At 35.9% G+C, this 12,395-nt stretch overlaps 1 protein-coding gene across 1 annotated transcript; it reads right to left on the minus strand.

Annotated features, from left to right (window-relative positions):
• Positions 1–5,012: 5,012 nt before the first annotated feature.
• LOC112525676 (protein ACTIVITY OF BC1 COMPLEX KINASE 3, chloroplastic) lies at positions 5,013–10,367 on the minus strand. Its single transcript, XM_025135898.1, has 6 exons — positions 9,899–10,367; positions 9,414–9,641; positions 8,533–8,868; positions 7,449–8,191; positions 6,990–7,353; positions 5,013–5,299 (listed from the first exon to the last, which is right to left on the minus strand). The coding sequence occupies exons 1-6, from the start codon at positions 10,253–10,255 to the stop codon at positions 5,171–5,173; spliced, it is 2,157 nt and encodes a 718-aa protein (XP_024991666.1). The 5' UTR covers positions 10,256–10,367; the 3' UTR covers positions 5,013–5,170.
• Between the last annotated feature and the right edge of the window lie 2,028 nt (positions 10,368–12,395).

Raw genomic sequence — 12,395 nt, forward strand, 5'->3', positions numbered from 1 at the left:
TATATATATATATATATATATATATATATATATATATATATAAAAGACATTGAGCCTCGTTGGGGAAACCAGTTGGTGGAAATAATTAAAATAATATATCTCTCTCTTTAATATTAAACTTTAAAGATTTCTTTAAATTTGGATATTTCTATCTTTTTTTCTCTCCTTTTTTCTATTTTTTTGGTAACCTTGAGTTTCCATGTTAGTTTATGCGCACCGACTAATCTCATGGTTACCATGAATAGCCTTATAATACATGTCGGGTATGTATGTGTGTGTATATACATACATACATGTGTGTGTGTGTGTGCAAGTCTTAAAAAATTGAAGTTTGAGTTAGTTTAGAAAATTGACCAATCTTGAGGGGTTAGTTTTGTATAACCCACTTAAACTTTGCAATTATAATAATGGGCTTGGTTATGTACGTAGATTAGGTTTTATCTTTTTTAACACAACTCTAACTCCTTTAATTGTGATAATCGCTAGAGATAAACCATAAGAGTTTGGAAGAATCCATCGAGAACATAAGAGGGAACCCGGCGGCCAAAATTAAGCAAGGTTCCGTCGATTTCTTGACAGTTCGAGGTAAGTTTATGTCCTAGTCTCGAATCTATGCATTTAGTAGTTGGGTTATAAATTTTGGGATTGTTTGAGAAAGATTCGGAGTCGCTTCGGTGACTTGAAAGTCATCGATTCGATCAATAATAATGACAGCAACATGGGGGTTCATTAAATCTGTCAATGGATCCCTAAAATTGTGCTCTTTTCCCTCTCGAATTTTATCCTAAAAGTTGTTTAGCGTTGGTATCTATCATTGGTGTTATTTATTGCTAAGAGAGGGTTTGAATCATCAGGAAAAAATGGGTCGAAACGACTCAATTTTTTAGTTGAGATGACTGTTGTGTAAACAGCCATCCAAGAGGCTTGGTTTTCTGTTTGGGAACGGGCTGCCCATATAGAAGCTAGGTTGTTGATACATATTTTCCATGTGTGTGTCATGGTGGTAAGATATAGATTTATATATTTACTTGGGTTTTTTTTTAAGCCATGGCTACTGTTTACATATTCACCCTAATTTATTTGTTCCCATTATAACTACAAGGATTTATATGTTTTAGTTGGGTTTTAATTATTTATTGATGATTGAATTGGTTGATTGTCTTGCATGATCAAGTTAAGGGTTAGAATTAATAGTGAGTTTGAGTGTCTGTCTAGGTCGGGTATAAAGAAGTAGACTTGAGAATTGATAAGTTTTGTGCAGTTTAAGCTACAGATTTCTAAACCTTTTTCGTTCCAATTAGTTCGTTTAAATATGTTTATGAACCCATGAGTTTCGTTTAGCTCATGTTTATCCAAATTGTCCGTTACCGCATCTTCCGTTCAATCGTATTTGTTCTATGTTATGTATATATATATATATATATATATATATATATATATATGTGGGGGGGGGGTAGGACGACTTGTCCTAATCATGCTATTTGAGTTATTCGAGTTAGTACAAATATGTATTTTCTCCAAAAGATCATGTTTAATTGTTGGTAACATTTTAGTATGATTTTCACATCTAAGTGTACATATGTTGGTAGATGTGATTGGTTACGTACCATTCGATTTGAGCCTCTTAATTGTTACAACTACTTGTTTATTCAACGTTTTTTTATATTGCTTATGTTAAGCATTCATTCGATGTCGATACGTTCTGCTCTTACTATTAATTTAGATTATATGACGTCACATTCGTTGTGACAACTCAACTCCGGGTAACTCGAGCTACTAACCACCTATGGGGGTACCATAGGCACATCATTGTGGCACCGATGGCGTGACACTGACCTTGGCAATGTGATCAGTCTACGTCGTCTCCTCTTTTGTGCTCTTGTGAGAGCTATTTTGGTGTTATGGATATTAGATTTAGGAAGCGTATGGGTCAGCCCTAGCACATGTAATTCGGTTGTAGGGTGGATGTCGGTATAGTGTCCAACGCCACATCTCACACTTAGTACATGTGGATCTGCAGTCCAACGTACAGGCCTGTGTGGCCATATGTCTGACACTTGTCCTCTTGGTTGATATGCAAGTGTATACGTTTTTCGAGCTCAAATTGTCCCTTCAAATGCTTTCGTATGATTATGTTATTTGTTGATTTTACCAAGACTTTAATACTCGTTTTGTCTGATATCTTGAGATCAATTTTGGTGTGTTTATATTACCATTTTACTATAATTGTTTATCCGTTCACTAGGCATTTGACTTGGCCGTGTTTTCTTCTGTTCCTCACGACAGGTAATCAAGGGAGCGACTAAGTCTTGTGACAGAGAGTAGACCAGGATCTCAATTTCAAACATTTCGAGAGGTTTAGCGCTATGTTATTTCATTTATTGGATTTATTTATTTGGCTATTAGACTAACATTTCTTCTACGGTTGCATTTGAATTTTCTTTGAGTTGTTGGAAGATACTTGGTGTGGTTTATTTGGAGACATTTATTTCTTTATTTGAGATATATTCAATTTCGTTATTGAAAGATTTTTTTTGTAGTGGAAACTATATTTTGAAGGTTTTATATATCGATTCCGTTACGTATTGAAGCGACCTCCCTTCCTACGGAATAGGGGTGTTACAGGTTTGGAGTCATCGTAGTCCATGGCTAAAGGGCTTTGGCAGCCTGGATTGGAACCCAAAGTACTTCAGTCTTTTTGATTTTAATAAAACTGTATACTTTTTTATTAAAAAAAATTAACACATAAAACAAGTATATTATTTTGTTACTGTATTTGATATTAAAAAAATAAACATTTTTTAATACAATTAGTTCTTTTTAAATTGGTCATTATAGTTTTAGTTTCTTATGAGTTTAATTTTTGTCACTAACATAGTTCAAGTGCAAGCCGTTGACTGTATGCCACTATATAGAAAATATTTAATTATTTTATTGTAAACAATAATTAAATAATTTATCTTTTTATGTATTAGTTCTTTTATAACAAAAAAAAAAATACAGTTTTATTAACTCAAAAATATACCAAAAAAGAAGTCAAAAAGGCTAAAATGCCCCCAAGTTAAATGGTGGTCTTTTAATAGATTTTGTCTCGGAAATGAAAACAACAATAAATTATAAATTATAGGGACGAAAATAGCAATAAATTACAAACAATAAGAACGAAAATCGTAATTTCAAATCATAAGAACGAAATCTTTCACAAATCATAGGAACGAAAACATATTTTTATCATGAAAAGTTAAATTAAAAAATCTGTAAATCATTATAAAAATTATTGATACGAACAAATTAAAGGGAAAAAAAGGTAAATTTGAATTAAAAACTAAAAGTAATGTTGTATCGAGTAGATTTTAGTGCCATTTAATTGAAGGGATTAATTAGAAGTAATTATGAAAGGACCATCGTACCCTTTTGTTGGACGTTAATGCGGCGACACTTTACTTACGAAGAGGTGAATTGTGTATCATCGATTTCTGGTCGACAAAAGACACGATGGTACAAAATTGTGATATAACATTAGACTGAAACATAACAGGATTTAATAATGTATTTTTTTTTTTCTGACTTACCAAAAATGAAAGAAACAAAAATAGAAAATTTTGATAAATTACTAAGGGTGTTTAAAAAAACCGTTGGACCGTTCAAACCGGCCAAACCAAGTCAAAGCGGACCGTTTTTGACAGTTTGAACAGTCTGGCAGTTTGGCCTAGTTTGAAAAATAACAAATCCGGGCTGGTCTGCAGTCTAGAACCTTTTTTGGGCGGTTTGGACCAAACCAACCGCCAAATACATACACACACACACACACATATATATATATATATATATATATATATTTTTTAGTGTTGGCAAACTCAATTTTTTAAACTTACGAGCTATGACTCAAATATATCCTTAAGTCCAACATAAAACCTAACATCTAACATAATTAAATCCAAATAAATCGGCGCCTAAAAATCCCTAAACTAGTAAACATATCGACACATTTGACATTGATGGTATCCAGATTTTAAAATCCCTCAAGAACTCTATCAATCTATCGATATTTCCTAATCCATGGTTTGATTCCGGCACACATCATCAAGACATCAATCAAGTGATTCAACCAACTAAGATTTGCTTTCTATTTTGTTTGGTCAAGAATTGAAGGTTGTAAAGTCGTGGATTTTGTTACTCAATACTCACTGTATTATATATTTATTTGTTTAGACTTTGAATTGCTTAGATTTTAGACTCATGAGCTACTTAATTATTACATTTATTTATTTGGATATTTTGTTTTGTTAAAATAGATATTTAATCTAAAATTCTAAATTATATATATATATATATTAAGTTTAATATTTAAAGTCCAATAAAGACCTAAACCGTCTAAACCAGTCAGACCAGACCGTCTTTTCGTGGACTAGTTTGACCAGTCTGGACACTTGATGTCAAACCGCTCGGTTTGAAAATTTTATAAACCATCATTACGCTTTGGTTTATAGTCTAAGGAGTTAAACCGCCCAAACCGGACCGCGAACACCCCTAATTTCACCCTTCAAGTTCTATCATGGTGACATTTTAATAAATTATTAAACTACCCATATCAAATTAAAACCCTAAAAACCTTTAAAAAAATCACCCGGCTACCTAATTCTCACCCGTCAAGTCCTATCTTGTTGACATTTTGATAAATTATTAAACTATTCATGTCAAATTAAAACCCTAAAAAACTTTCAAGAGTTCTTTCACCCGTCTAATCCTAACACGTTAATATTTTGGTAAATTACTAAATTATCTGTGTCAAATAAAAACCCTAAAAACCTAAGAATTCTTTCACCCACCTTACCTGATAACCTGACTGTGTCTCTCACCCGTCAGTCTAGTTTTGGTGCATAAATTCCCAAGTTATATGCCGCTGTGCTAGAAATCTGATCACCTGAGAACTGGAGTTGTTTGCTTTTCTGTTTCAATTAGTTTCATCACAATCTTGCCCAGATTAAACATAATATCATATGCCTTTAACTGTCATATAAGGGATAACTTCTTTGTATGAAGGGTTTCATGTTTCCATAACGTCCGACTTTACAAGCGATGAACTCTCTTTTGTCATTTCTATTATACACGTTGAAAGAATGTGATCGGATCATAGCATTGCCCAGATTTAGTTATGTTGTTAAATATACTATAAAGGTGGTGCACGAACTGTTGTGGGTGAGCGAAGAACTTGTTGCAGCAGACGTGCAGCAAAACGCTGTGTAATTCCACCAAATACACGGCCCCCAAGATTTCGTGCCTCCGGTTCTTGAAGGACCTGATCATATGAAGTCATTTAATCGGCTTTAGTATATCATAGACGCATCATATTACACCACAAAATGCAATTACTGAGTGACTATCTCTTCATAAAAAGACAAATATATTAGATTCAGACCAAGGGGTCTTCGACCCAATGGTACGCAGGTTACGAGTAGATCCCAGACTCCCTAGTGGTCAAGGGTTCAAGGCTGTTTGGTTCAAGCTGGGGAATGAAAAAGAAATAGACAGGGAATGAAAATGAGAATGAATTTTCATTCATCCCAGTTTTAACGTGTAATAAATTTTGGGCTTCTACGGGAATGAGCCCATAATATTATATAAAACCAAACAATTTCTTTTATTTCATTCTCATTAATTACTGCTTAATACCTCTAACCAAACACCCCCTGAAATCACGGGGTTGAGCATTGAGGATCACATAAAATCCTATTTCTATTGAATATCAGACATGGGCAAGCTATAGCACTGCTTTGTGGTCTAATTGTTTGGTTGAGAGACAAATGACTATAAAGGCCATGTTTGGCAAACTACCTGATAAGCTAGTTCTCGTCTAAAATGCTAGCTCATAAACTAGTTGTGTTTACTAACTGATAAGTTAGATAACAATGTAAAATGACCTAAGAAGACATGTTGAAAAATTAATTGGAGAAACATAAGAGGCAAACTAGCTGGTAAGCTAGTTGTTGGCTTAATGAAAAATCCCTTCTTGGCAAGCCATAAACTAGCTTTTTGAAAAGCTACTTTATATGGCTTATTGCTTTTTTCACCTTTTTCCAATTATGCCCATTTAATTTTACAAAAATATCCCTTATTATTTTCCTTTTAGGTCATTTTACATTGTTATCTAGCTTATCAAGTAGTTTTTACCAAATGCAACCTTAAAAGCTAGTTTCCCAAAATTAGCCGAAGTAGCTTCTCAACAAGCTAGCTTATGGCTAACCAAAGGGGCTTTTTCAAGAAGCTCAAAAAAATAAGTTAGCTAAATATTGTCAAACATGGCCCAAAAATCGACCATAACTACAGTTATGTACCTCCACTTATATTGTCATTCTACACATATGGCTAGAAATATATTTGCCAAAAATGGATAAGGATTATAATCAACAATGACCACTGGGACCTCCTATATTTTAAGGGGATAATAAACCCAAGATAAAAGTTTAATTGGTCAAAGATTCCTAACTCATAAACCTCCATGAACCTCAACTACAAAGGTTACATAACCACCCATATCAAAAGGTGCACAAGTATATAAACACAAGGATAAATATCATACCAACACTCTTCTTTAATCATATAAGGTCTCTTTTAGACATAAAGCAACTAAGGGCCTATTGTTAGCAGCTTCATGAGCTTAATGGACTCACAGCTTATTCGGTCAGCTATAGATGACTTTCTGGTAGTAGTTTAATGACATAGGAAGTGGCTCATCCATGAGCTTCTAGGGGGGGCTTATTGCCAAAAAACCAAGTTTTTTTTTCCAAACATTCCCCTCCCAATTAAAAAACATGCTCCTATCATCTATGAAAAAAACCTCTCAAACAAAAACCTTCCCATTCCATATAGACAGATTAGTCCACACAGACATCTTTATCCATATAGGACTTAATGAAAAACCAACCGAACAGCCCCTAAGATAGATGATATGTTAGCATTAGGATGAGAAACATGAGTTGTGATCTTACCTGTACAATTGGTTGTAGGATAGTAGGATCAAGACTATCTGAGGTCCGTAGAAGTCCCCATATCCTTAAAACTCGTTGTCTAAGCTCCATCATGCTCTCCATCTCAGCATCAGTCAAAGATGTACCAATTCCATTTCCGTTGGGAAGAAATGTCCTCAAAGGGCCAGGAATGGAATTGTATGTATCAACCAAAGTGCCAACAGTGATTGCTTCAGTTACCCGAATAGCCTCTTTGATAACTAACGTCCTCAGTTCCTCACCTTCTGGATCCAATAATAGTTTCAAAACAGGTTGTAATGCATCTTTTGCTGAGAAATCTCGATCCATTTTTCCCTGCTCGAGCAGGTTTTCAAGTCTGTTCCACCTGTAGAAAAAGAAAGGATTAAGAAATGAATTTAGGCAACAAAGACCGACAACAAATTACATTTCAGATAAAAAAAAGAACAAGAGATCACATGCCTGAACTTTCCATCCTTGAATAGTAACTCAATAAGTGCGTCTCTTAGGTATGGATTCGGATCAGTGAGCAGCCTTTTGGCAAAATATGGATACGAAGCAGCTAGAACCTTAAAATTAGGATCGGCATACAGCGCTAAACCTTCTAGAACAGTAAGTGACCTCAATATCAATGCATAGTAAGCCGGCACATTAAATGGATACTGATAAAGAACAGCACCGAGGCCATCCACAATAGTCTTGAAATTAAGCTCACTCACTGTAGAATTTAACGCATCATCAAAAAAGTTTCTAAGTGCTGGTACAATCGGGGATACATCCACATCAGGAGATAAAAAATCTAAAGCATAATAATCACGAGCCATAGCTTCATAATCCCGATTAACCATATGGACAACATGACCAATGATAGCAAACCTTGCCTCTTCAGGTGTCTCACTCATCATTCCAAAATCAAGAAAAGCAAGCTTTCCTTCGGGTGTTGCTAATAGATTCCCAGGGTGAGGATCTGCGTGGAAGTAACCGTACTCGAGTAGCTGCCTAAGGCTACACTGAATACCTGTGTTTACCAGATCCAAAACTTTTAATCCTTGACCTTCAATTATTGCCTGCTCGTTTAGTTTAACGCCTTCAACCCATTCCATTGTCAGGACCTTCCCACTGGTGTAATCCCAGAAAATGTCCGGAACTAGTACATCTTCTTTGTCGGCATACAACTTCTTAAATCTTCTAGCATTCTGCCCCTCCTGCACACACCTGCCAAAATTAACATTCAAACCCACAGGAAGCTCTCACACGATATTTGTTTCCTACCTTGCTCATATGACGTAAACAATTACCTAAAATCGTCTATGAGAAACCAAAAGGTCATTGGTCCACTGGTATTTGGGTTACTGGTTGATCCCAGCCTCTCAGGAGGTCAAGGGTTCAAACCCCACTAAAAGTGAGGAGGGTGCGTGAGTATTTGTTGTATATAATTAAAGAATATTATATACTTCCAAAGAAAACAGTTCTTAAACTCTTGGCATAATTGAATTTGAGAGCATATACTGTTGGTGAACCAGATTCACCATAAAAGAGAACCAACCTGTACGTAGTTCAGCTCTTGATAAACTCTTCGTGCGAATTCGTCGATTAAAGCAACAACGTCACTGCTAATTATGTCTACATATTTATTGATAAGGAAACCTAGACCCCTTATCAGGTAAAAATCTAGTCCAATAGCTTCCTCAATACCAGGCCTCTGCACTTTCACAGCAACAAGTTGCCCGGAATACTTCAGCTGGGCTTTATAAACTTGACCCAGACTAGCTGCAGCAATTGGAGATGTTGATATCGATGAGTAGATGGAATCAAGTGGAATCCCCAGCTCTTTTTCAATGCATGCAAATGCCTCAGCATCTGGAAATGTTGGCAAAGCATCCTGATCAATCATGAAAACGGTGTCAAGCTTACATTATCAATTATATGTAAACACTAAAAGATTAGCACACAAGAAAATATATTAAAAAAAGATGCCCAACAAAAACTCAAAGAGAAGAAACACAGCCAATCAGTAATTCAGTATCTATGCGTAAAGAAAAATGGAAGACCTAAAAATGACTCATTTTGCTAAAACCACTTATACATATAACACTCTGAAGTTAAAATGATGATCTATAAACACTGCACTTTCATAATTGCATCGGCAATATAGCACACTAAAGTTAGCATCTTCCCTGCCTGAAACCGCCTTCGTTAGTTCAAGTAGTTGGATCAGGTCTTAGTGGCTTCTCAATGCAAAGTTAATTCACCAACCATTTATGAGCAGGTAAGCAATCGTCAAAGCCTCTGACAGAAAAAACCCACATAGTTGCATTTTGACAAATGGCACAGTAGAGGATCTTGAACCCCATACATTATATAGTAACAAATATTGCTATGAGTTCATAAAATCATAAACCAACCCACATTTGAGGATAGTTTTACCTGGAGTTCAGAGAGCTCCTCAAGGAATTCTGGTGGGCAAAGATCGGGTCTGGTGGAGAGTCCCTGACCAAGTTTAACGAAAGTAGGACCAAGCCTCGTGAAAGTCTCCCTCAACTCAATAGCACGCGATCTTCGGTTCTGTTCCAGCTGACCTTGTAACTGGTCTATCCACAGTTTCACTCCAAATGAACCCAACCCAACAAGGATTTCGAAAGTCCTCCGTAGCACCTATAAATTAGTTTACTACCACATGAATCAGAGCTATAAAAAGAGCATCAATTCTTAAAAGGAATAAATCTATCAAGTGAAGGGTCCTATTGGTTTCTAGAATTCCAAATTTGTAGCACAATTTCTGATAAACGAGAAGGAAATTATCGCTGTTCTATCAAGTTAGAGTGGTCACTATCTTGACTTTGCACAATTTTAATTTCATGATTTAGAGAATTAGACTTATCCGGAAGTTGAATCAAATCTAGGAAACTCACCTTGAATGGACGAGAAGCATATTTGATTTTAAGAAGTTCAGGGCTGTAGACGGAAGCGTTGGCAGCACGCGCCAACGCCTTCGATTCGGCTTGAATGTCATCTGTTCTGATTCTGGAGGAAGGAACTATGGAGATGTTGGCTTCTGATACGGCACCATTGATATTGTTATTACCTCTAATTGGAGGTAGAGAACGAGGTCTAGCTTCTTCAACCAGAGCAGCACGTAAGGGTTTCACTCTGACTCTTCTCCGACATCTAGTCGCCGTCGCCGTCGTCGTTGTTCTCCTATTCCGATAGAAAACCGATGGATTTCCGGGTGCTGTAGTTGAAGCAGGTGAAAGAGTCACCGTACTCATTGTTGAAGGTGGTTGTGGTGGTTTCAAATCGGAGCCGAAAGAGGAAGAAAATCAATACCCTTGGTGTGAAGAATTAAACAAAGGGGAGGGCCAGGGAGAAATGGGTGTCGTATGCCATTTTCTTGGCTAAAAATGGAGGGTTTCATATGGCATACGTGTTTACCCGTCACACTCCTTTGCCTACCCATTTTTCTTCTTGTACCCCTTCATTCCAATCCACCTATTACATGTCCTATGTGGCTTTCGATCTCTCCGATCGCGTGTCCGATAAATCATCTTACGTACCGATATCGTTGTCGTCTCTTTTAATCATCGTTTTCTTCTTCTTTTGACGTCTTTTCATGGTATTGGATAATATTTCAAGATTTACGTATGGAACAAAAGTTTATAACCATGTTCTACTAAAGTTTATGCTCATAATGCCCCCTCATGGTTTATTGGAGGGATCGTTATTGAAGAAAAAACTACTGGTAGGGAAAGCAGGTGGGAAATGTCGCCCCCCCCCCCCTCCCTCCCCGCTCCCCGCTCCATGTTTATGCCACTTGCTTTTGTTTGTTAAATCCTAACATGTTTAGGTAAAAGAATACATGGTATAAAAAATCTATTAGATACCTATTTAGTAAGAATATAATAATGATACATTATATATATATATATATATATACACAAATCAAGATGAGATTAGGGGTTACTGGTGTCATCCCATGATGCAGTTCAGTTTTAGAAAAATCAATCCTTGTTATCAGTCAACACAGAAAATCTCCACCCTGTTAGTGGTGGGAACCTTGTGCCAATTTTCATCTCTACCTATTATATATTCTTCTAGCATTGTCTCCACCTCTTGTTCTAACACTACCTCAGATGTTTTACCAGTAACAACATTTGATATAGCTGTAATCCTTGTAGTCTCAACCTCATATACGCATATTAAGCATAAGTCGACTTATATTACTATCAGTGCTATTATGTCTTATTATCTTACTCTTTTTTCAATTGCTAGAACCGAATCAAAACAGACCTAATATGCCTCATTTGAAGGTGGGGCCTATGAACATTCATCAAGCCCTGTAGGCCTTAACCAACCTTCAAGCAGAGTAGTATTATGCATCGTTGCATTCTGACAAGGTTCGAAAATAGGTAAACCGCTAGATATTTGTTGATTATGAAACATCAGTCGTGTTCTAAATAGTGATTTCAATTTTTAATGTTTGGCCTTTCTTAAACATTCACAAAATGATGCACTATTCTAAGACGTCAATACTTTATTACCAAATATTTGTCCTGTTAAAATGATAACGTTGTTACTTCTTGTACGGGGGGCAAATTTGGGAAAAATAAGAATTATTATATTTTGTTTTTAATGGTCATCATATATTATTAACATATTATGTAATCGAAAAATATAGAAAAAAGAAAAGATGTATATGAACAAAGGGTACCTAAAATGGGCATGTATAACATCAAATAGAAATACTCGTGTCATAAACACTGCAAATCTTGTCAAAAGACCTTCCAGCCTAGTGGTAAAAGCTTGGGCATGACATAGTCATGAACCCGAGTTCAAGACCTGGGAGGAGAGTGTTGGCAACATTTAAGTGGGGCCATGTTTAGCCTCCAAATTTGTCGGGGATTAGTCGGGCTTTGGCCCGGACACCCTTACAAAAAAAAAAAAAAAAACACTGCAAATCTTTTTTATGTATTGTTTCACAAATGAACAATACATTTGAAACCCGAATCGTAAAAATCAACAAAAACCAGTTAAACAGTGCAATTCTAAGATATAATTAATATAGTTTCACATGTTTTGTTTTTGCGTGAGTATACTGTATAAACGCTACATATTCAGATAAAACAATACATACAAATTGGTTTTTACAATTTCTAACTTTTAAATGATCGTTATTTGATTTGCTCCCTTGTACAATACTTGGGATGCTATATTGGCCGGGAACTTCATCTTTAGGCTCGAACAATACTTTCATGGTATAAGGATAACTGATGATACCGTAAAGATCGGAAATTCCCCTATATTCTTACGAGAATTGGCCCAACTTTGGTGGAGGATGAAAGCATCGTGGGCATGAAAGAGGTGTATGCGGATCGACAGATGAGAACAATTCAAAAATACATGAAGACTTCA

Source organism: Cynara cardunculus, assembly GCF_001531365.2.
Source record: "Cynara cardunculus var. scolymus isolate 2C chromosome LG 13, CcrdV1, whole genome shotgun sequence".
Taxonomy (NCBI): Eukaryota; Viridiplantae; Streptophyta; class Magnoliopsida; order Asterales; family Asteraceae; genus Cynara; species Cynara cardunculus.

Coding starts and splice junctions, on each gene's coding strand:
- LOC112525676 (XM_025135898.1), bottom strand. CDS start 10,255: ATGAGTACGGTGACTCTTTCACCTGCTTCAACTACAGCACCCGGAAAT. Junction 8,869..9,413: donor AGGAGCTCTCTGAACTCCAG/GTAAAACTATCC, acceptor ATGATTGATCAG/GATGCTTTGCCAACATTTCC. Junction 8,192..8,532: donor AAGAGCTGAACTACGTACAG/GTTGGTTCTCTT, acceptor AGGTGTGTGCAG/GAGGGGCAGAATGCTAGAAG.